At 47.4% G+C, this 26,178-nt stretch overlaps 1 protein-coding gene across 1 annotated transcript in view; it reads right to left on the reverse strand.

Moving 5' to 3' along the window:
• Window positions 1–26,178, reverse strand: part of LOC132393583 (cell adhesion molecule 2-like) — a 225,939-nt gene that overhangs the window by 68,437 nt on the left and 131,324 nt on the right. Inside the window, exons 5-6 of the mRNA XM_059969022.1 lie at window positions 17,910–18,080; window positions 8,259–8,349 (exon numbers count right to left, since the gene is read on the reverse strand). Coding sequence (XP_059825005.1) covers window positions 8,259–8,349; window positions 17,910–18,080 — 262 coding nt within the window. The remainder of the gene's footprint in view (window positions 1–8,258; window positions 8,350–17,909; window positions 18,081–26,178) is intronic.

The raw sequence follows: 26,178 nt of genomic DNA on the forward strand, positions 1-26,178 counted from the left end.
CCCTCTTCCACCTATCCCCTATCCTCTTCTTCAGCCCTTTACCTTCCACCTATCCCCTATCCTCTTCTTCAGCCCTTTATCTCTTCCACCTATCCCCACCCTCTTCTTCAGCCCTTTATATCTTCCACCTATCCCCTATCCCCTTCTTCAGCCCTTTCCCTCTTCCACCTATCCCCTATCCTCTTCTTCAGCCCTTTATCTCTTCCACCTATCCCCTATCCTCTTCTTCAGCCCTTTCCCTCTTCCACCTATCCCCACCCTCTTCTTCAGCCCTTTCCCTCTTCCACCTATCCCCTATCCTCTTCTTCAGCCCTTTCCCTCTTCCACCTATCCCCACCCTCTTCTTCAGCCCTTTCCCTCTTCCACCTATCCCCTATCCTCTTCTTCAGCCCTTTCCCTCTTCCACCTATCCCCTATCCTCTTCTTCAGCCCTTTACCTCTTCCACCTATCCCCTATCCTCTTCTTCAGCCCTTTATCTCTTCCACCTATCCCCTATCCTCTTCTTCAGCCCTTTCCCACTTCCACCTATCCCCACCCTCTTCTTCAGCCCTTTCCCTCTTCCACCTATCCCTTATCCTCTTCTTCAGCCCTTTATCTCTTCCACCTATCCCCACCCTCTTCTTCAGCCCTTTATATCTTCCACCTATCCCCTATCCCCTTCTTCAGCCCTTTCCCTCTTCCACCTATCCCCACCCTCTTCTTCAGCCCTTTCCCTCTTCCACCTATCCCCACCCTCTTCTTCAGCCCTTTATCTCTTCCACCTATCCCCTATCCTCTTCTTCAGCCCTTTCCCTCTTCCACCTATCCCTTATCCCCTTCTTTAGCCCTTTCCCTCTTCCACCTATCCCCTATTCCCTTCTTCAGCCCTTTCCCTCTTCCACCTATCCCTTATCCCCTTCTTTAGCCCTTTCCCTCTTCCACCTATCCCCTATTCCCTTCTTCAGCCCTTTCCCTCTTCCACCTATCCTCTATCCTCTTCTTCAGCCCTTTCCCTCTTCCACCTATCCCCATCCTCTTCTTCAGCGCTTTCCGACTTCCACCTATCCCCTATCCTCTTCTTCAGCCCTTTATCTCTTCCACCTAACCCCTATCCTCTTCTTCAGCCCTTTCCCTCTTCCACCTATCCCCTATCCTCTTCTTCAGCCCTTTCCCTCTTCCACCTATCCCCATCCTCTTCTTCAGCCCTTTCCCACTTCCACCTATCCCCACCCTCTTCTTCAGCCCTTTCCCTCTTCCACCTATCCCCTATTCTCTTCAGCCCTTTATCTCTTCCACCTATCCCCTATCCTCTTCTTCAGCCCTTTCCCTCTTCCACCTATCCCCATCCTCTTCTTCAGCCCTTTCCCACTTCCACCTATCCCCACCCTCTTCTTCAGCCCTTTCCCTCTTCCACCTATCCCCTATTCTCTTCTTCAGCCCTTTATATCTTCCACCTATCCCCTATCCTCTTCTTCAGCCCTTTACCTCTTCCACCTATCCCCATCCTCTTCTTCAGCCCTTTCCCTCTTCCACCTATCCCCTATTCTCTTCTTCAGCCCTTTATCTCTTCCACCTATCCCCATCCTCTTCTTCAGCCCTTTCCCTCTTCCACCTATCCCTTATCCTCTTCTTCAGCCCTTTATCTCTTCCACCTATCCCCTATCCTCTTCTTCAGCCCTTTCCCTCTTCCACCTATCCCCACCCTCTTCTTCAGCCCTTTCCCTCTTCCACCTATCCCTTATCCTCTTCTTCAGCCCTTTATCTCTTCCACCTATCCCCTATCCTCTTCTTCAGCCCTTTCCCTCTTCCACCTATCCCCACCCTCTTCTTCAGCCCTTTCCCTCTTCCACCTATCCCCTATCCTCTTCTTCAGCCCTTTCCCTCTTCCACGCATCCCCTATTCCCTTCTTCAGCCCTTTATCTCTTCCACCTATCCCCTATCCTCTTCTTCAGCCCTTTCCCTCTTCCACCTATCCCCACCCTCTTCTTCAGCCCTTTCCCTCTTCCACCTATCCCCTATCCTCTTCTTCAGCCCTTTCCCTCTTCCACCTATCCCCTATCCTCTTCTTCAGCCCTTTCCCTCTTCCACCTATCCCCTATCCTCTTCTTCAGCCCTTTATCTCTTCCACCTATCCCCTATCCTCTTCTTCAGCCCTTTCCCTCTTCCACCTATCCCTTATCCCCTTCTTTAGCCCTTTCCCTCTTCCACCTATCCCCTATTCCCTTCTTCAGCCCTTTCCCTCTTCCACCTATCCCCTATCCTCTTCTTCAGCCCTTTTCCTCTTCCACCTATCCCCTATCCCCTTCTTCAGCCCTTTCCCTCTTCCACCTATCCCTTATCCCCTTCTTCAGCCCTTTCCCTCTTCCACCTATCCCCTATTCCCTTCTTCAGCCCTTTATCTCTTCCACCTATCCCCATCCTCTTCTTCAGCCCTTTCCCTCTTCCACCTATCCCCACCCTCTTCTTCAGCCCTTTATCTCTTCCACCTATCCCCATCCTCTTCTTCAGCCCTTTATCTCTTCCACCTATCCCCATCCTCTTCTTCAGCCCTTTCCCACTTCCACCTATCCCCATCCTCTTCTTCAGCCCTTTATCTCTTCCACCTATCCCCTATCCTCTTCTTCAGCCCTTTATCTCTTCCACCTATCCCCTATCCTCTTCTTCAGCCCTTTCCCTCTTCCACCTATCCCCTATCCTCTTCTTCAGCCCTTTCCCACTTCCACCTATCCCGTATCCTCTTCTTCAGCCCTTTATCTCTTCCACCTATCCCCACCCTCTTCTTCAGCCCTTTCCCTCTTCCACCTATCCCCTTCTTCAGCCCTTTCCCTCTTCCACCTATCCCGTATCCTCTTCTTCAGCCCTTTCCCTCTTCCACCTATCCCCTATCCTCTTCTTCAGCCCTCTACCTCATTTGCCATCCCACTCCACACACCCTCCCACTCACCTGCTCTCATCTATGACCTGTCAGCTTGTACTCCTTCTCCCCCACACTCAATTTATTCTACAGTCTGCCAATTCTTTTCCAGTCCTGAGGAAAGGTCTTGGCCTGAGTTTTAACTGTTAATTTCCCCAGTGATGTTGCCTGTCCTGCTGAGTTCCTCCAGCACTTTGTCTGTGCTGCACTACACTCAGTTTGATCCTTCTAGTTACGGCAGCCGTTGTGTCATCACAGGCTGTGAAAAGCTTCAGATACGACAGATGGCAGAGGGTAATATCCAGCCGAGAAAACAATTTTCACCAGACCGAACCTGCTGCAGCGTGAATCAATTTACCTCACGCACAGCTCCTAATCTAAACTTATTTCCTTTAGCAATTTGCAGGATGTTACCAAAGCCCAGGGCCATAGTCTACAATGAGGAGACACAGTAAACACAGGTACACTGTGATCTACAGTGGGGAGGGACAGTACACACAGGTACACCGTGATCTACAGTGGGGAGGGACAGTACACACAGGTACACCGTGATCTACAATGAGGAGACACAGTAAACACAGGTACACCGTGATCTACACTGGGGAGGGACAGTACACACAGGTACACCGTGATCTACAATGAGGAGACACAGTACACACAGGTACACTGTGATCTACAGTGGGGAGGGACAGTACACACAGGTACACCGTGATCTACAGTGGGGAGGGACAGTACACACAGGTACACCGTGATCTACAATGAGGAGACACAGTAAACACAGGTACACCATGATCTACAGTGGGGAGGGACAGTACACACAGGTACACTGTGATCTACAGTGGGGAGACACAGTACACACAGGTACACCGTGATCTACAATGAGGAGACACAGTAAACACAGGTACACCGTGATCTACAGTGGGGAGGGACAGTACACACAGGTACACCGTGATCTACAGTGGGGAGACACAGTACACACAGGTACGCTGTGATCTACAGTGGGGAAGGACAATACACACAGGTACACTGTGATCTACCGTGGGGAAACACAGTACACACAGGTACACTGTGATCTACAGTGGGGAGACACAGTACACACAGGTACACTGTGATCTACAGTGGGGAAACACAGTACACACAGGTGCACTGTGATCTACAGTGGGGAGACACAGTACACACAGGTACACTGTGATCTACAGTGGGGAGACACAGTACACACAGGTACACCGTGATCTACAATGAGGAGACACAGTAAACACAGGTACACCGTGATCTACAGTGGGGAGGGACAGTACACACAGGTACACTGTGATCTACAGTGGGGAGGGACAGTACACACAGGTACACTGTGATCTACAGTGGGGAGGGACAGTACACACAGGTACACCGTGATCTACAGTGGGGAGACACAGTACACACAGGTACACTGTGATCTACAGTGGGGAGGGACAGTACACACAGGTACACTGTGATCTACAGTGGGGAGACACAGCACACACAGGTACACTGTGATCTACCGTGGGGAAACACAGTACACACAGGTACACTGTGATCTACAGTGGGGAAACACAGTACACACAGGTGCACTGTGATCTACAGTGGGGAAACACAGTACACACAGGTACACTGTGATCTACAGTGGGGAGACACAGTACACACAGGTACACTGCGATCTACAGTGGGGAGGGACAGTACACACAGGTACACCGTGATCTACAATGAGGAGACACAGTAAACACAGGTACACCGTGATCTACAGTGGGGAGGGACAGTACACACAGGTACACTGTGATCTACAGTGGGGAAACACAGTACACGCAGGTACACTGTGATCTACAGTGGGGAGACACAGTACACACAGGTACACTGTGATCTACAGTGGGGAGGGACAGTACACACAGGTACACTGTGATCTACAGTGGGGAGGGACAGTACACACAGGTACGCTGTGATCTACAGTGGGGAGACACAGTACACACAGGTACACTGTGATCTACAGTGGGGAGGGACAGTACACATAGGTACACCGTGATCTACAGTGGGGAAACAAAGTACACACAGGTACACTGTGATCTACAGTGGGGAGGGACAGTACACACAGGTACACTGTGATCTACAGTGGGGAAACACAGTACACACAGGTACACTGTGATCTACAGTGGGGAGACACAGTACACACAGGTACATTGTGATCTACAGTGGGGAAACACAGTACACACAGGTACGCTGTGATCTACAGTGGGGAGACACAGTACACACAGGTACACTGTGATCTACAGTGGGGAGGGACAGTACACACAGGTACACTGTGATCTACAGTGGGGAAACACAGTACACACAGGTACACTGTGATCTACAGTGGGGAAGGACAATACACACAGGTACGCTGTGATCTACAGTGGGGAGACACAGTACAGACAGGTACACTGTGATCTACAGAGGGGAAGGACAATACACACAGGTACACCGTGATCTACAGAGGGGAAACACAGTACACACAGGTACACCGTGATCTACAGAGGGGAAGGACAATACACACAGGTACACTGTGATCTACAGTGGGGAAACACAGTACACACAGGTACACTGTGATCTACAGTGGGGAAACACAGTACACACAGGTACACTGTGATCTACAGTGGGGAAACACAGTACACACAGGTACGCTGTGATCTACAGTGGGGAGGGACAGTACACACAGGTACACTGTGATCTACAGTGGGGAAACACAGTACACACAGGTACACTGTGATCTACAGAGGGGAAGGACAGTACACACAGGTACACTGTGATCTACAGTGGGGAGACACAGTACACACAGGTACACTGTGATCTACAGTGGGGAGGGACAGTACACACAGGTACACCGTGATCTACAGAGGGGAAGGACATTACACACAGGTACGCTGTGGTGTACAATGGGGAAACACAGTACACACAGCTATGCCACATACCTGGCCCTGCCGCTTTGATTTGGCTTGTACCCTGAATTTTCTAATCTGGCCCGCCAATTGAATCAGTGAAATGTCAGCTTGTTCTTTGCAATGGAGCCTGCCACCTCGCCTTGGACCTGCCTCTTCAAACCAGCTCCAGGTCTGTCCAGGAATGGCCATACATTGGCTTGTTCCTCTCTCTCATCCCCAGGCCCACCTTCTCTGTCCTGCACCTTCCCTGCTTTCATTCACAGCACATGGCTGCCCAGCCATTTGAAAAGCTCAGCTCCAAAAGGGATTTTACAGGCTATTGTTTGCTGTGATCAGTTACCAGAAAAAGAATGAGTGATAAAGTAGCTGGTAGGGTTTGTTTGCTTCCAGTAAGTCGTTGATGTGTTTCACTAGCACTACCTTAAACATCCAACATACCATCCCTACACTTACAGTGCTATGCTATGGTTTGTAAGTGTAGAAACATAAAACTAATTGGAGGAATAACAAGGAGCTGGGAGATAATGTGTGTCTTCTTTTCTTTTACTTTTGTTGAAGATTGAATGTATATGACACGATGGTGTAATGAGGGATGCCATTCACGTATTTTAACATATAACTTGTTATGAATTCTTTAAACAAACAAAGAATGGTATATCAACAATACATTTACAATATTATTCAAAGATTACTGAAATATTAAATACACAACAATTGGGCCAAAAGCCTTCTCTACGGCTCTATTTACCCGTGACACCACGTTCAGGGAATTGTAAACATAAGAATGCTTTGTTCCACCTCACTCCTCCGTGCTGTACAGTTCACTCTGTGAGACCGACCCTGGCTGGTCCTCACCTCACACTCATCTGCATTAAATTCCAGCTGTCATTCTTCAGCTCTATTTTCCCTCTGCAAGCTGTGATAGCCTGCCTTACTGCCTCTGTTTGCTGATCCAGTTTAGCACATTATCATCCAGATTGTGGATATAGATGATAAACAACAATGGACCCAGCACCGACCCCGGTGGCACTCATGATCTTTCAGAGAAGCAGTCATCTTCTAGCACTCTCTGGATTCGCCTACAAAGCCGAAGTCTACAAAGCCAATTTACCACCTCACCCTGAGTACCAAGTGACTGAACCTTCTTGACCAGCCTCCCTGGTTGTGTTCCATCACCACATTTACTATAGTCACTTTCCTGTTGCTGGTGGTACTGGAGCAGACTCTGTCATGATGCAAATCACACCCAAGATAGGACAGATTACTCTTTATTGTTGTACCTCATTCACCTCAAAGCAATGTGTAATGATCGGATCTGTATGAGCAGTATGCAAGACATGTTTTCCACTGCATCTCAGTACAGTGACAATAATAAACCAATTCCTATTTAAAAATAAATTCCATCACACACTCCTGGGGCAGGGACAGTTAGATACAGAGTGAAGCTCCCTCTACACTGTCCCATCACACACAGTTAGATACAGAGTGAAGCTCCCTCTACACTGTCCCATCACACACTCCTGGGGCAGGGACAGTTAGATACAGAGTGAATCTCCCTCTACACTGTCCCATCACACACAGTTAGATACAGAGTGAAGCTCCCTCTACACTGTCCCATCACACACTCCTGGGGCAGGGACAGTTAGATACAGAGTGAATCTCCCTCTACACTGTCCCACCACACACAGTTAGATACAGAGTGAAGCTCCCTCTACACTGTCCCATCACACACTCCTGGGGCAGGGACAGTTAGATACAGAGTGAATCTCCCTCTACACTGTCCCATCACACACAGTTAGATACAGAGTGAAGCTCCCTCTACACTGTCCCATCACACACTCCTGGGGCAGGGACAGTTAGATACAGAGTGAATCTCCCTCTACACTGTCCCACCACACATAGTTGGATACAGAGTGAAGCTCCCTCTACACTGTCCCATCACACACAGTTAGATACAGAGTGAAGCTCCCTCTACACTGTCCCACCACACACTCCCAGGGCAGGGACAGTCAGATACAGAGTGAAGCTGCCTCCACACTGTCCCATCACACACTCCCAGGACAGGGACAGTCAGATACAGAGTGAGGCTCCCTCTACACTGTCCCATCACACACTCCCAGGGCAGGGACAGTCAGATACAGTGAAACTCCCTCTACACTGTCCCATCACACACTCCTGGGCAGGGACAGTTAGATACAGGGTGAAGCTCCCTCTACACTGTCCCATCACACACTCCCAGGGCAGGGACAGTCAGATACAGAGTGAAGCTCCCTCTACACTGTCCCATCACACACTCCCAGGACAGGGACAGTCAGATACAGAGTGAAGCTCCCTCTACACTGTCCCATCACACACTCCCAGGGCAGGGACAGTCAGATACAGAGTGAACACTCCACATAGATTGTTGGAGGTCACAAGCTTTAACAGAAGTTGACTTACTCTGGATTTCCAATTGCTTGACACTCCAATCTCAGCTCGTCTCCCTCCCGGGCAAAGTTCCTGGAGAAATCAATCTTCACTGAAGGTACATCTGTAACACAGTCAAAGACACAGGGATAACAAGAGGCACAGAGGCTGGTGTGACTCATGTTGAGAGTTTGCAGTGATGCAGGAGGCAAAAAGCTAGTGTTTTCAGAACAGGTAGGAGGCTCGAGCAGCTGGTGCAGGGCATAGAGTTAAGAGTGTGAGGGGCATGTGTGGTTTGGAGTTTCAAAACCACAAGTGGGGAAGCTTCCATTGTGGATTTCAGTCGCGACCAGGAAAAGTTTTTGCAAGGCCACAGGAAGGAGCTCATATGTGGAACTGGACTGATGTTCTGGCAGAGAGCTAGCACAGAGCTGAAGGGCCAAATGGTCTCATTCTGTTCTTCAACATTTCTATAATTCTGGAATGTCTAAGCTCCACCACAGCAGCCTGTGTGGATGATAGGGAGAGTACTGTCCTGCCTGGGTAACATCCCTACACGAGGTGACTTGTTCTGAGGTACCCATACCCTCTCAGTGCATGCGAACCATTTGGAGTTACATTTTTGGGGATAGTTGGAGGGCTCTACCTCAACCCTGGGTGTGGTAAACTATGTGTATACCTGTCTGGACACACCCCTCTGCTGACTGCTCCTGTGGCTCCTCCCACAGACCCCTGTATAAAGGCACTGCTCCTCCCTCAGTCTCCAAGATGTCGTGGTCACGTTTGCAGCTAATAAGAGCCTGTCGTTTGCCTCCCGTCTCCAAGAGTTATTGATGGTGCATCACTGGGGACAAAACCTCACCTTCATTCTCAAGCAGGTGGCCTCAGACTATATAGAACATTGACAGAGCAACACAGTACCGGTGCTTCTCTACATAGTGTTGTGCTGAGCCTTTAACCTACTCCAAGATCAATCTAACCCTTCCCTCCTACAGAACCGTCCATTTTCCTATCATCCATGTGCCTATTTCAGAGTCTCGTAATTGTCCCTAATGTAATTGCTTCTACCACTGCCCCTGGCAGGGTATTACACACACTCTCCACTCTCTGTGTGAAAAACTTACCTCTGACATCTCCCTATACTTTCCACTGATCAGCTTAACATTATGTCCCTTTGTATTAGTCATTTCCACCCTGGGAAAAAGTCTCTAGCTGTCCACTCGATCTATACCTCTTATCACCTTGTACACCTCTATCATGTCACCTCTCATCCTCCTTTGCTCCAAAGAGAAAAGTCCTAGCTCACTCAATATTTCCTCAGAAGACAAAAAGACCATCAGACATTGGAGCAGAATGAGGCCATTTGGCCCATTGAGTCTGCTCTGCCATTTCATCATGGCTGATCCAATTTCCCTCTCAGCCCCAATCTCCTGCCTTCTCCCCATATCCCCTCATGCCCTGACTAATCAAGAATCTATCAACCTCTGCCTTAAATATACATAAAGACTTGGCCTCCACAGTGTTCCACAGATTCACCACTCTCTGGATCAAGGAATTCCTCTCCATCTACATTCTAAATGGATACCCCACTATTCTGAGGCTGTGCCCTCTGGTCTCCCACCACAGGAAACATCCTCCCCACATCTACTCTATCGAAGCCATTCACCATTTGATAGGTTTCAATTAGGTCACCCCTCATTCTTCTGAACTCCCAGAGCCATCCAATGCTCTTCATATGACAAGCCATTCAATCCTGGAATCACTTTTATAACCCTCCTTTGAACCCTCTCCAGTTCCAGCACATCATTTCTAAGATACGGGGCACAAAACTCCAAGTGAGGCCTCACCAGTGCCTTATAAAGTCTCAACACTACATCCTTGCTTTTTCATTCTGGTCCTCTCGAAATGAATGTTATCATCACCACAGACTGAACCTGCAAATTAACCTTCAGGGAATCCTACACAAGGACTCCCAAGTTTCTTTGTGCCTCAGTAGTTTGTATTTTCTCTCCATGTAGAAAATAGCCAGCCCTTACAGTTCTTCTTCCAAAGTGCATGGCCATATACTTCCCGACACTGAATTCCATCTGCCATTTCTTTGCCCATTCTCCTCATCTGTCTAAGTCCTTCCGTAGCCTCTCTACTTCCTCAAAACTACCTGCCTCTCCACCTATCTTCATACTGTCCGCAAACTTTGCAACAAAGCCATCAATTCCATCACGCCAATCATTGACATATAACGTAAAAAGAATCGGCCCCTGTGGATTATGTCTGGTCACTGGTAGCCAGTCAGAAAAGGCTCCCTTTACTCCTCCAATCAGCAACTGCTTTATCCATGTAATACCATGCTCTCTAATCCAGGCACCATCCTGGTAAATCTCCTGTGCACCCTCTCTAAAGCTTTTGCATCCTTTCTATAATGAGGTGATCAGACATAAATACCAATAACCCAGTGTGTTGTGTGTGAAGGTCCCAGGAGATCAGCTGCTATGAGAGACTCAAACCACTCCATCTAGGATCAACAATCATTTCACGTCAAAGTCACTGAGATCACATCCCTGCACCATTCTGATGTTTGGTCCGAGCAGCAAACTAACCTCTTGACCATGTCTGCATGTTTTTATGCATTGAGTTTCTGCCACATGATTGGCTGATGAGTTAGTTGCATTAATGAGTAGGCGTACCGATGTGGCCACTGAGTGTATATACCAACAACGAGTGAGGAGTGAAATTGCCACAAACTCAGAATCCTCATAATCACAATCAACTTACTGGTAGATATGAGTAACCTGAAGCATATGATAGTCAGTAACTCAGTATTACATATAATTACCAATGGATCTTTGCTGCATCTAGTGTACCATAGGCACAAGACAGTCTGCTGATGCTGGAAATACAGAGCAACACACTGAAAATGGTGGAGGAACTCAGCAGGTCAATCCGCATCTATGAAACTGAATAAATAGTCGGTGGTTCAGGCTGAAACCCTTCACCAGGACTGTAAAAGAGGGGGGAAGATGCCAGAATAGGAAAATGGAGGGAGGGGACGGACAAGCGAGAAGGTGATGGGTGAAGCCAGGTGGGTCGTGGAGGGCTGGTGAGGTACGAAGCTGGAAGTTGATAGGTGGAATCTGACAGGAGAGAAGAGTGGATCATGGGAGGAGAGGCACCAGTGGAGGTGATAGGCAGGTGAGGAAAAGAGGTACGAGAGTGGGGATTTGAAGAACAGGGGAAGGGGAGGAGAAAAAATTACCAGAAGTTGGAGAAATGGGTAATGCCATCAGGTTGGAGGCTACCTAGATGAGATGAGGTGGTGCTCCTCAATATAAACTACCTTGACAGTTTGATGAATATAATTACTATTGCCCCAGTGAAAGATCATTTATGCACAGCAGTGTAACTGGTAAAATATCTATCAATGGGGTAATTACAATTATATCCATCTCTGTGAACTTGGTAATGGAATGAACTGCTTTTAACAGCCTGGAGTATGTGGATGTGTCTCATTTACAGAGCAAGAGGGGATGAAGTGTGGAAGTTTGAAACTCGGAGAGTTTTCTGGTACAGTAGGTGGCCGCTCAACTCATCTAACCAATGATGACTGAAAGAGGCATGCAAGGCTCAACAGGAGTACCATCGGGAGTGTTCTGTCTGGCTGCATCATATCCCCATTCCAACAACTTTCAACAGGAGTACCATCGGGAGTGTTCTGTCTGGCTGCATCATATCCCCATTCCAACAACTTTCAACAGGAGTACCATCGGGAGTGTTCTGACTGGCTGCATCATATATGGTAATATTTAGTTTTTTGTGCTGTGTGTGATATGTTTTGTGGGTGCACTGTGGTCTAGAGGAACATTGTTTCATTTGGCTATATACATGTACAGTCCGACGACCATAACCTGGAACTTGAATATGAGTCCATGGTGTGTGAATGTGGACCATCCACCGTAACCCCCTCCCTCCCAGCCTGTCCAACAGGCGATGGAACATTAAGAGCTTGTCCAATGAGGGGATGGTTCCTCACATCTACCCAGTTTTGGAGGCAGTCTTCCAGACACACTCCACACCTCCCCAAAATCCTCCTGCAACTACAACGTAAGCCCTACGAATACTCAGTCCGCAATGAAGGCGTGCAGGGCATCGGGTTAGTGGCTGCTGTAAATTATCCCCGGTGTGCAAGTGAGAGTGCAGGGGGAGGTGAATAGGTTACTGGGGGATTTTGTCCCCGGGTGTGCAGGAAGAGACAGAGTGCAGGGGGAGGTGATGGGAACGGGGGGTGAATAGGTTACTGGGGGATTTTGTCCCCGGGTGTGCAGGAAGAGACAGAATGCAGGTGGAGGTGATTGAAATGGGGGAGAATAGGTTACTCAAGTCAAGTCACTTTTATTATCATTTTGACTATAACTGCTGGTACAGTACACAGTAAAAATGAGACAACGTTTTTCAGGACCATGGTGTTACATGATACAGTACAAAAACTAGACTGAACCGCCCAAAAAAAAAACAAGACAGAGGAAGCTACACTAGACTACAGACCTACTCAGGACTCCGTAAAGTGCACAAAACGGTGCAGGCATTACAATAAATAATAAACAGGACAATAGGGCAGTAAGGTGTCAGTCCAGGCTCTGGGTATTGAGGAGTCTGATAGCTTGGGGGAAGAAACTGTTACATAGTCTGGACGTGAGAGCCCGAATGCTTCGGAGCCTTTTCCCAGACGGCAGGAGGGAGAAGAGATTGTATGAGGGGTGAATGGGGTCCTTCATAAAGCTGTTTGCTTTGCGGATGCAGCATGTAGTGTAAATGTCCGTGATGGCGGGAAGAGAGACCCCGATGATCTTCTCAGAGATGGACTTTCCTCAGCCTTCACAGAAAGTAGAGATGCTGCTGGGCTTTCTTTGCAATGGAGCTGGTGTTGAGGGACAAGGTGAGATTCTCCACCAAGTGAACACCAAGAAATTTGGTGCTCTTAACGATCTCTACTGAGGAGCTGTCGATGTTCAGCGGGGAGTGGTTGCTCCGTGCCCTCCTGAAGTCAACAACCATCCATCTCTTTTGTTTTGTTCACATTAAGAGACAGGCTCTACACCAGTCTGTTAGCCACTGCACCTCCTCTCTGTAAGCTGACTCGTCGTTCTTGCTGATGAGACCCACCATGGTCGTATTATCGGCGAACTTGATGATATGGTTCGAGCTGTGTGTTGCAGCACAGTGGTGGGTCAGCAGAGTGAACAGCAGTGGACTGAGCACACAGCCCTGGGGAGCCCCCGTTCTCAGTGTCGGAGATGCTGCTTCCGATCTGGACTGACTGAGGTCTCCCAGTCAGGAAGTCTAGGATCCAGTTGCAGAGGGAGGTGTTCAGGCCCAGTAGGCTCAGCTTTCCAATCAGTTTCTGAGGAACGATTGTGTTGAATGCTGAACTGAAGTCTATGAACAGCATCCGAATGCATGTGTCTTTTTTGTCCAGGTGGGTTAGGTCCAGGTGGAGGGTGGTGGCAATGGCGTCATCTGTTGAGCGGTTGGGATGGTACGCAAACTGCAGGGGGTCCAGTGAGGGGGGCAGCAGGGTCTTGATATGCCTCATGACGAGCCTCTCGAAACACTTCATGATGATGGATGTGAGTGCAACGGGATGGTAGTCATTTAGTCATTGTAAATGCGTGTGTGTCTGCGTTTGTGTGTGTGTGTCTACGTGTTTGTGTCTGTGTCTGTTTGTGTGCGTCTGCGTTTGTGTGTGCCTACGTTTGCGTGTGTGTATCTGCGTGTGTGTGTGTGTGTGTGTGTGTGTGTCTGCGTGTTTGTGTCTGTTTGAGTGTGTCTGCGTTTGTGTGTGTATGTGTGTCTGCGTGTTTGTGTGTGGCTGCATGTGTGCGTGTGTGTGTATGTGTGTGTGTGTGTCTGCGTTTGTGTGTGTCTGCATGTGTGTGTGTGTCTACGTTTGTGTGTGTGTGTGTCTGTGTGTGTTCGTGTGTGTGTGTGTGTGTGTGTGTGTGTGTGTCTGCGTGTGTGTGTCTGTGTGTGTGTGTGCTTGTGTGTGTATCTATGTTTTTGTGTGTTTGCGTGTGTGTCTCTGTGTGTCTGCATGTCTGTGTGTATATATATATGTGCGTGTGTATGTGTGAGACCCATTCCCCAGTCAGAGTGTGTGTGTGTGTGTTGTACCTGTACCCCAATGGCATCGGCTGGAAAGGTTGTAGAATATTTGAACAGGATGACCGGTTGTACTGAGCGGGGGGAATGTCGAGTGTGTATTGGGGATTACAGTCTCGATATCTGCTCAGGGACTGGTGAAATAGAGCTGAAAATTCACAGTAACGGGAAATATTGCCGATTATATCAGCTCAGGGACTGGGGATAATACATTGGGAGCTATTTCAGCTCAAGAAGGGGCTTAAGGAATGGATTAACTAGCAGATAATTAGGAATGAGTTTAAGTATGGATTCTATGAATGGATTGCTGAGAGATGAAGAGGCAAGGATCGATAGGAATGGAATTGGAGGAGAGGTGACTGTAATGGGATTAGATGTTAATATACAAACAGCTCAGGGTGACCTCTCGGTCAGACATGGAATCAACAGCGATGGCTATGTGGATTGGAGAACTCTGGACAGAGAGACCATCAACAGGGTGGAGAGGGACAGGATGGACGGTGAGAGGGAGGGTCGTGAGGTTCACTGAGACTTTGGAAGGGCAGGAGGCATGTCGGGATTGGGAGGAAGAGGGTGGGGGAGGATGTCCAAGCAGCTACTTTCTCAGCTCTGGGGGATCACAATCCCAAGGGTATTCTTCCTACAGGGTCCGCGGAAGTCTGCAGCGCTCTCTGAGAAAGGACACTGGGCATTGATTGAAGTGTCCAAGACTGAGAGGTGCTCAGTCTCCTCTTGGTGCTGGTTAAGGTGGAGGGTGGAAGGGGGTAAATGGCATATTCCTGCTGCCCTCCTTACACAAAGGGACAACATCAGCTCTCATCCAGACTTCTGGTTGTGGCTAATAAATAAAACGGATTTGACCTCACAATCTACCTCATTGTGACCTTGCCCATTACTGTCCACCTGCGCTGCACTCTCTCTGTAACACTTCATTCTGCATTCTGTTACCTCAATGCACCGTGTAATGACCTGGTCATTACTGTATGAACAGTACGCAAGACTGTTTCTCATTGTGTCGCACTACATGCGACAATCCTCATCACCGTCATTATGCGCCACATCATATGACGTGGATGATCATGGTCTCATAACCATGGTTGTTCTTGACAAATATTTCTACTGAAGTGGTTTGCCATTGCTTTCTGGGCAGAGTCTTTACAAGACGGCTGACCCCAGCCACTATCAATACTCTTCAGAGATTATCTGCCTGGCGTCAGTGGTTGCATAACCAGGGCTTGTGATATGGTACCAATGACGTAGGAAGGAAAAGCAATGAGGTCCTGAAAAGAGAATTTAGAGAGCTAGGCAGAAAGCTGAGAAGCAGGACCTCCCGGGTAGTAATCTCTGGATTGCTGCTGGTGCCACGAGTCTGCAAGGGTAGAAACAGGGTGAGTTGGCAGATTATTGCGAGGCTGAAATGCTGGTGCAGGGGGCAGGGCTTCAGGTTCTTGGATCATTGAGATCTCTTCTGGGGGAGAGTGACAGTTTGTATCTAAATCCGAGGGGAGTCCAATATTCTCAGGGCAGGTTTATTAGAGGTGTTGGGGAGCGTTTAAAGTAGGGGGCTGGCAGGAGGGTGGGAACTTGAGTGAGAGGATGGATGGTAAAGAAGCATGCAGTCCGACTGTCAGGAAGGGCTGGCAGGTGACAGGACAAAATTGCAGCCAGCAGAGTGAGTATCAGTGCATTAGGGATGCAGAATCAGAAAGAGTAGCAAGCACAGTATTGAAAATGCACGGAGTATGAGAAATAAGGTGGATGCTCTTTTACAGATCATTGGGTATGATGTTGGAGAGGAGGGTGGGGGGCATTACTGGAAGTTTGAGAAATTGATGTTCATGCATCAGGTTGGAGGCTACGCAGAAGGAATATGAGGTGTTGTCCCTCCAACCTGAATGTGGCCTCATCGCGACAGTAGAGGAGGCCATGGAGAGACATGCCTAACTGGCCTATAATTTCCTTTCATTTGCCTCTCTGCCTTCTTAAAGAGTGGGGTGACATTTGCAATTTTCCAGTCTTCCAGAACGATTCCAGAATCTAGTGATTCTTGAAAGATCATTACTAATACCCCTACAATCTCTTCAGCCACGTCTTTCACAAGCTTGGGGTGTAAACCATCTGGTCCAGGTGACTTATCTACTGTCAGATCTTTCAGCTTCCCAAACACCTTCTTTTCTTAATAGTAACTACATTCACTTCTGTACCCTGACACTCTCAAATTTTTGGCATCCTGCTAGTGTCTCCCACAGTGAAGTTTGAAGCAAAATACTTATTAACCATTTCTTTGTTCCCCATTACTACCTCTCCAGTATCCAGTGGTCCCATATCCACTCTCACATCACTTTTACATTTTATATACTGCAGCTGAAAAGATTTTTGATGTCCTCTTTGATATTATTGGCTAGCTTCCCTTCATATTTCATCTTTTCTCTCCTTTTGGGTTTTTAGTCTACTGTTAGTTTTTAAAAGCTCCTAATCCTTTAACTTCCACTAATATTTGGTCTATTATATGCTCTCTGTTTTGCTTTTCTGCTGTTTTTGACTTCTCTTGTCAGTCATGGTTGCCTCAACTTCCCTTTGGAATACTTCTTCATCTTTGGGATGTATCTACCCCGTGCCTTTTGAATTGCCCCCAGAAACTCCAGCCATTATTGTTCTGCCACCATCCCTGCTAGTGACCCCTTCCAATCAACTTTGGCCAGTTCCTCTTATGCCTTTGTAACTCCCTTTACTTCACTCTAGTACTGATACATCCAACTTCATCTTCTTCCTGTCATGGTCTAGAGTTTCAGTTATATTTTTAGACCAGACATCAGATGGGAAAGAAACGTGATCTAAGTGACTTTGACCGTGGAATGATTGTTGGTGCCAGGTGGAGTGGTTTAAATATCTCAGGAACTGCTGATATCCTGAGATTTTCACACACAACAGTCTCTGGAGTTCACAGAGAATGTATGAAAAACAAAAAACATCCAGTGAGCAGCAGTTCTGTGGGTGAAAACACCCTGTTAATGAGAGAGGTCAGAGGAGGATGGCCAGACTGGCTCAGATAGCCACACATTCCAACAGTGGTGTACGGAGAGCATCCCTCAATGTACATGTCGAGCCTTGAAGTGGATGGGCTACAACAGCAGAAGACCACGGACACACACTCAGTAGCCAGTTTATTAGGTAGAATAAATTAGTCACTGTGTTTATATTAAACAGTAGCGTAGTGGTTAGTGCCACACTATTACATCTCAGGCGTTAGAGTTCAAGTTCAACTCCAGAGCTGTCTGTAAGTTTTTATGGGTTTCCTCCCACAGGCCAATGCTGTATGGGTTAGTATTGTAAATTGTCCCATGGTCAGGCTAGATTAAATAGGTGGGTTGCCGGGGTGGTCTAGCTTGTTGTATCTCTAAATAAAGATATAAAACTACAATACAGCCGATCTTTCTTTCCCTCTTGGAGAGACATTGGATACACAGGCTGGTGGCGGGTGGGGGAAGTGGGGTGTGTGTTGCTGAGACAGTGGAAGATGACAGCACTTACACTGAATGTTCAGGATTTGTGTGGCCACCTGTGGCGCTGATCTGAGTGATTCGTGGTCCACGCTACACCTCACGGCCACACCATCATCATCTCGATCCACTGGGAGCCTCAGGGTGCTACGGACAGTGAACGTCTTCCCCTTGGAGTCAGGCTCTTTCGTAGAGGGCACACCTGGAAGAGAAGGGTCACACAATCAGTCGCAGCTCTTCTCCCAGAGCAAGATTAACACATAGACAACAATTTCAAAGTCAAAGTACTATGTAATTAATTCATTCAATAATCAATGATCTTTTTATTCTTTCCTTTTGAATTTGCACAGTTTGTTGTCTGGTTGTGTGTCCGTCCTGCTGGGTGTTGGGTCTATTGTGTTTCTTGTGTTTACTGTGAATATCCATGAGAAACTGAATCCCAGGCCTGAAATACAGGTACTTTGATAATAAACTTACTTTGAAAGTAATTATATATGCTGTCGTATATTACACTGAAACTCATTTTCTTGCAGGCATTTACAAGAAATAAATACATACAATAGAGAAAAAGGATCTAGTGCTTTCCCAAAGTACATGACAAATGAACTTTGCTCGGGCTTCCAGCTGGGTAAAGGCATCAATCGTCACCAGTGTTTCGGTCACAAGCTCTGCATCTTCATCAGGGATGATGCCTGGGTATGTCTAGTCCGGTGGTATTTATACCCCATTGTCCATCCCTCCCGATTGGTTAGCCCTCATCTAATCTGGTTTCTGCTGTCCCACCTTGTTTACAATTGAATTTCAGTTATTTAGGATGAGAGAAACCTTAGTCTTTATTAAATTCTTTTCCTCTAGTTTTCTTTCAAGGGTTTCCTTTACCAGGCAGTCACAAAAGTCATTGTTTGTCTATTTGTAGTGTAGTAATTGTGTTAGTCACTGTTTTGTATATATAGTAGCACTGAATTTGTAATAAAGTTATCTTGTAAAAAAAATGCAGGGACAGTTAGATACAGAGTGAAGCTCCCTCTACAATGTCCCATCACACACTCCCAGGGCAGGGACAGTCAGATACAGAGTGAAGCTCCCTCTACCTTGTCCCACCACAAACTCCTAGGGCAGGGACAGTTAGATACAGAGTGAAGCTCCCTCTACACTGTCCCATCACACACTCCTAGGGCAGGGACAGTTAGATACAGAGTGAAGCTCCCTCTACCCTGTCCCACCAAACACTCCTAGGGCAGGGACAGTCAGATACAGAGTGAAGCTCCCTCTGCACTGTCCCATCCCACACTCCCAGGGCAGGGACAGTTAGATACAGAGTGAAGCTCCCTCTACACTGTCCCATCACACACTTCCAGGGCAGGGACAGTTAGATACAGAGTGAAGCTCCCTCTACCCTGTCCCACCACACACTCCTAGGGCAGGGACAGTCAGATACAGTGAAGCTCCCTCTACACTGTCCCATCACACACTCCTAGGACAGAGACAGTTAGATACAGAGTGAAGCTCCCTCTACCCTGTCCCATCACACACTCCCAGGACAGGGACAGTTAGATACAGAGTGAAGCTCCCTCTACACTGTCCTATCACACACTCCTAGGGCAGGGACAGTCAGATACAGAGTGAAGCTCCCTCTACACTGTCCCATCACACACTCCCAGGGCAGGGACAGTCAGATACAGAGTGAAGCTCCCTCTGCACTGTCCCATCCCACACTCCCAGGGCAGGGACAGTTAGATACAGAGTGAAGCTCCCTCTACACTGTCCCATCACACACTTCCAGGGCAGGGACAGTTAGATACAGAGTGAAGCTCCCTCTACACTGTCCCATCACACACTCCCAGGACGGGGACAGTAGTTAGATACAGAGTGAAGCTCCCTCTACACTGTCCCATCACACACTCCCATATTTTCGTGGGCTGCTTCTCGCCTTCTGGCTGCATTTTAGTCCCACCCTGTTTATATATGGTCATCCAGTAAGGAAGGGGGCATGGAGGGATGAGGATGTCCTAGTCAACTTGCTCCTGGGGCTGGCAAAATCCGCCATCCGTGGGTCTTGGAAACGGGTGGCGGGAGGATCTCCCCGGGCAGACTGCCTGGCAATGTTTAGGGGGTATGTTCGTGCCCGGGTAACTATTGAAAAGGAACACGCGCAGTCCACAGCGGCCTTGGAGGAGTTTCGAGACCGTTGGGCTCCGCGGGGTGTAAATGCCATCGTGGATAGGGATGGCAACATTCTGGTGTAATGTCTATTGTCTATTTGTAGTGCAGTAATTGTGATTGCCACTGTTTTGTATATATTGTATAGCACCGAAATTTGTAATAAAGGATTTTGTAATAATAAAAAAAAAAGGACAGGGACAGTCAGATACAGAGTGAAGCTCCCTCTACCCTGTCCCATCACACACTCCCAGGACAGGGAGTTAGATACAGAGTGAAGCTCCCTCTACACTGTCCCATCACACACTTCCAGGGCAGGGACAGATAGATAGAGTGAAGCTCCCTCTACACTGTCCCATCACACACTCCCAGGGCAGGGACAGATAGATAGAGTGAAGCTCCCTCTACACTGTCCCATCACACACTCCCAGGACAGGGACAGTTAGATACAGAGTGAATCTCCCTCTACACTGTCCCATCACACACTCCCAGGGCATCTTTGCACTAAAGTCTTGTTTTGCACAGACTTTCTTCACTTTCTTGTATAACTTATGTTCGCCCACACGGGCAGAATGCTGAAGGAGTTCAGCAGGTCGGGCAGCAGCTATGGAGGAGAATAAGAATTGATGTTTCAGGCTGAGACCCGTTATCAGGACCGGAAAGGAAAGGGGTTATCACTTCCCCTGGCTCCCCTCTCAGCCCTTCTCTGTTCCTCACCTGCCCCTCACCTTCCCCTGCTCCTTCCCTTTAATCTATCGGTTGTTAACGCAAACAACACATTACATTGCAATGTGCACGTGACAAATAAACTTGAATCTTGTATCTTGGTCCACTCTTCTTTCCTATCAGATTTCCTCACCCTTCCACCTATCACTTCCCACTTTCTCACTTCACCCCACCCCACTTCACTCTCACTTGCCATCTTGTACTCCTTCCCTCTCCCCACCTTTTTACTTCCCTCTTCCTTTCCAGCCCTGATGAAGGGTCTCAGCTCCAAAGTGTTTATTCCTCTCCATAGATGCTGCCTGATCTGCCGTATTCCTCCAGCATTTGATGCATTTTACCCTGGATTTAAGACCATAAGGCCATAAGATATAGGAACAGACACAGTCCATTTGGCCCATTGAGTTTGCTCTGCCATTCAATCATGGGCAGATCCAATTCTTCCAGTCATCCCCACTCCCCCACCTTCTCCCCATATCCTTTGATGCCCTGGCTAATCAAGAACCCATCTATCTCTGCCTTAAATACACCCAAAGACTCGGCCTCCACAGTCGCTCATGGCAACAAGTTCCACAGATTTACTATCCTCTGACTAAAGTAATTTCTCCGCATCTCAGTTCTAAATGGACGTCTTTCATTCCTGAAGTCGTGCCCTCTTGTCCTAGAATCCCCTACCATGGGCAATAACTTTGCCATATCTAATCTTTTCAGGTCTTTTAACATTTGGAATGCACATTTGCAACTCCAGAGGAAGTACAGTGCAGGTGGACAAGTAATGTGCCAGGGATTGTGGGATGAAGAGTTCACCTTTAACGTTCTGTTCAAGAGATTGAGATAAAATGAGATTTAGTTGTCTAAAGTACACAGTGAAATGCATCAGTTTGTGTCAACGACCAATACATTGCAAGGGTACACTGGGGGCAGCCCGCATGGTGCCAACATAGCATGTCCATAGCTCGCTGACCTCAGCCATGCGTATTCTTCGGAACGTGAGAAGAAACCGATTGCCTGGTGCAAGCCCATGGCCCCAGGGGAGAACGTACAAACTCTATACACAGCAGTGGGAATTGATTGCTGGTGCTTCCCAGTGACTGTGCTTGTGTTCCTGCTCAGACAATGTGAGCCTTATGAAAGTTGTCCTCTAGCCTGGCAGTCTGCTCTGGGGGCTGGGTGGGGGGGAAAGAGAATGTCTGTGATCACGAGGCAGGGGCCGTGGAGAGGAGGCTGGCCTCTGCACTGGACTGTTCACCAGTCCCATCGCTTGCCAGACAGATGGATCAGGTAACTAATGAGGCTGGCAGCAGAATCTTAACTTGTTTGGATAATATTTGCAGAAATTGGGTGTTACAGCGAATTAAAGACCCAGCCAACTGAAAAATCACTTAATTATAAACATTATGCATACGATGCACAGATAATGATGGAGTACTGGTTTACGAGAGTCTCCAGGAATGATGCACAGGCTGTTAAAATAAAACCCATAAAGCTCTTATGAAATTGTCCTTCGTGCAAGGGAGAAGAGAGAGAGAGAGAGATGGAGAGAGGGAGATGGAGAGAGAGAGAGATGGAGAAAGTGGGAGAGAGAGAGATGGAGAGAAAGAGAGAGAAAGATGGAGAGAGATAGAGAGAGATGGAGGGAGATGGAGAGAGAGAGAGAGATGGAGAGAGAGAGTGACTGAGAGAGATTGTGATAGAGAGGAGAGAGAGAAAGAGGAAGTGTAATGGAAAGAGGGAAAAGAGACTGAGGGGAGAGATATAGAGAGAGGAGAGAGAGAGAGAAAGATGAGGAGAGAGAGAGATGAGGAGAGAGGAGAGAGAGAGATGAAGAGAGAGAGAGAGAGATGGAGAGAGAGAGAGAGAGAGAGAGAATAGGAATGCTGTCACTTGTATAATGGAGGATCTGGAATGACATTGCCATTTAGACAGCTCTTGCTAATTCTCCCAACATTAACCATATCCACACAGGGCAAATATACTGAAGAAGCATAAATTGTAAAAGTATTTCAAACACCACAAGATGAAAGTGGTGGACATGTTGGACCGTGCACAATCATTGTACTGCTTCAATCTCCTTGTAGTGATGGTGTCAGTGATATCTCTGTGAATTAGAACCAGCTTCAACATCACTGGCATGCAGTATATCAGGAAATGTGATGCTTTGTGGCAGCAACACTGCAATAAAGTTTTAAAAGGAATTTTTTAAAAAAAAAATTGCATTTTATATACATAATGCAATTAATTTAATTAAGTAGCAAATGAAATAAAAAGAGAAGAAACGGCAGTGAGGTAGCGTATATGGTTCAGAAATCGGATTGATAATGAACATAGAACAGTACAGGCCCTTTAGCCCACCATGTTGTGCCGATCCTTATATCTACTCCAAGGTCAATCTAACATAACACTCCATTTGTCTATCTAAAAGTGTCTTAAATGTCCTGAATGTATCTGCCTCCACCATCACCCCTGGCAGGGTGTTCCACAAACCCACTGTGTAAAAAACAACTTTGACATCCTCCCCCCCTACACTTGCCTTTGATCACCCTAACTGGATGCCCACTGACAGTGGCCATTGCTGGCCTGGGGGAAAGGAGCTGGATGAGATAGATCGTACAGTGAACACAGAATGCTACAGCACAGTGAAGGCCCTTCGGCCCACAATGTTGTGCTCACCTTTTAAGCTACTCTGAGCTCAATATAACTCCTCCCTCCTACAGAGACCTCAATGTTTCTAAAACCTACTCTGACTGCACAGCCTGATATAATCGCACCACATTTGGAATCCAGAAAGGAAATCGAGGCTTTGGAAAGGGTGCAGAGCAGGTTCACCGGGGTGTCGTTGGATTAGAGGAGATCAAAGTTCAAAGTTCAAAGTAAACTTTGTTATGAAAGTAAGCATATATCACCACGTACCACCCTGAGGTTTGTTTTCCTGCAGGCATACTCAGCTAATCCAACAACAGGAGTAGGATCAATGAAAGACTATGAGTTATAAGGAGAGGTTGGACAAACTTGGGCTGATCTCGAACGTTGGAGGCAGAGGTTTTTTAAGTTATAATAAGCATGGAGAGTAAGAATCTATTTGCAAGGGTAGAGGTATTAGAAACAAGAGGGGGTGTTTAAAGTGTGAGGCAGTAGATTTAATTGGGATCTGAGGGATAAGAGTTTTACATAGAGAGTCAATCAAGACATAGGAGAAGGATTAGACCAGGGGTCAGCAACCTTTACCACTGAAAGAGCCACTTGGACCAGTTTCCCACAGAAAAGAAAACACTGGGAGCCGCAAAACCCGTTTGACATTTAAAATGAAATAACACTGCATACAACGTTTTGTTTTGCCTTTATGCTATGTATAAACAAACTATAATGTGTTGCATTTATGAAATTGATGAACTCCTGCAGAGAAAACGAAATTACATTTCTGCATGCAACAAAAACATTTTGAACTCCGAAAAAAAGACGTTGGGTTGAAGGTTACTTTTAAGTAAAATACTCAATGTCTATTTGAGTCCTTCTTGTATTTATGAAAAACGCCAAACTTAAATTTGCCGCCAGCAGCAAACCAAAAATAATGTCAGCCAGCTGTCAACCTGAAAAATAAAAGGACTATTTCACTGAACAATGAAAACATATGAATATACGTAAAATAATAGGCAATTAAAATATTTATCATACTTGGTCAGGTTGACTCACACCTGACAATGCAGTCGTATTCAGTAGGGATGGATCGATGCTTAGGGGAGTGACTGGGAAGGATAATGTGTTTTTTTCCTCTCTGAACTCACAGAAGCGTTTCCCAAACGATGTTTGCATTGCGATGATTGCAGAATGAAAATTCTCCGAATTTATCATGTCGTGACCTTGTTTGAACTCTCTCAAATTGGGGAAGTGAGACAATGTGCCTTTCTGTAAATCTCTGGCAAGCAACGTCAACTTGCGCTCGAATGCCAAAACATCCTCCAACATGTGCAGGGCTGTACGTCCTTACCCCGTTGAAGAGCTGTGTTCAGCGTGTTCAGGTGCGCTGTCATGTCTACCATGAAGTGTAGCTTTTCCAGCCACTCTGGCTGTTCCAGCTCAGGAAAGTTGAGCCCTTTGCTGCCCAGGAAAGTTTTCACTTCTTCCAGACACGCGACAAAGCGTTTCAGCACCTCCCCTCTGGACAGCCAGCGATAAAAACACGTTGTAGCGGTGTGCCACACGCAGTCAATAAACTGCAGTCAAAGATAGCTTTATTCGAACTAAACAGCCTTGCTTTTAAGCCTCCCTCAACCCGCCCCCCCATGGGCGCGGATGCTGCAAAAGACAAGTACTCACAAACCCCCGTAGGCTATCACCCTTAGCCTGAACGCTGGCTAATTGTGAGCCGGTTCGGATGTGTCAGGAAATGGGTCGCCCGCCACAACGTCTTATTTAGATTGTACAAGATCACCATAATCTTCAAATTTAGATTTACATTTCAAAAACTAACAAACTAACATAAAAAACATATTAATTAAATACTGACCATGTAGCGGTGTGCTACACGCAGCGCTAAAATTACGACACGGAGTCGGTAACTGCAGTCGAAGGAAAAAAACTTTATTCGAAATCTTCAGCCTCACTTTTAAGCCTCCCTCAACCTGCCCCCCCCCCCCCATGGCGCAGAGGCTCCAAAGCTCTGTGCTCGCAAACCCCCGTAGGCTATCTTATTGTGAGTCGGTTCGGATGTGCCAGGAAAAGGGTCGCCACAACCAATTATTTCCCAAAGCAACAGGGAGCCGCAGCACAGACGTAAAAGAGCCACATGTGGCTCCGGAGCCGCGGGTTGCCGACCCCCGGATTAGACCATTCAGCCCATTGAGTCTGTTCCATCATGGCTGATTTATCTTTCCTCTCCACCCTATTTTATTAATTAATTTATTGAAGTACAGCATGGAATAGGCCTTTCCAGCCCTTTGAGCCATGCCACCTGACAGCCTCTGATTTAGTCCTAGCCTAATCACAGGGCAGTTTACAATGACCAGTTAACCTACCGACTGGCAGGTCATTGGACAGGTGGAGGAAACTCATGTGGATGGGGAAAACGTGCAAACTCCTTTCGGACAGCGGTGGCAAGTGGACCTGGGTTGCTGGAACTGTGCAAACCGCTAGGCTACTCTGCCATCCTCTTGCCTTCTGCTGGTAACCTTTGATGCCCTGACTACTGGGTGAAATTGTTTTGGACACACAGTGAGTCTGTGCTGCCAGAGGAATCAGATACGGTCACTACGTTTACACAGAGTAGAGAGGGACATGGACCGAATGTCGACAACTGCGATTAGAGTAGGTGGCTACAAAGAATGGACACGATGGGCCAAAGGGTCTGTTGCTGCACTGCTCTGATCCAGCTCGTCTATTACTGTCAACACATTGAGAGTTGCCCCCTTACACCCCCTAAA

Source organism: Hypanus sabinus, chromosome 4, assembly GCF_030144855.1.
Source record: "Hypanus sabinus isolate sHypSab1 chromosome 4, sHypSab1.hap1, whole genome shotgun sequence".
Classification (NCBI taxonomy): Eukaryota; Metazoa; Chordata; class Chondrichthyes; order Myliobatiformes; family Dasyatidae; genus Hypanus; species Hypanus sabinus.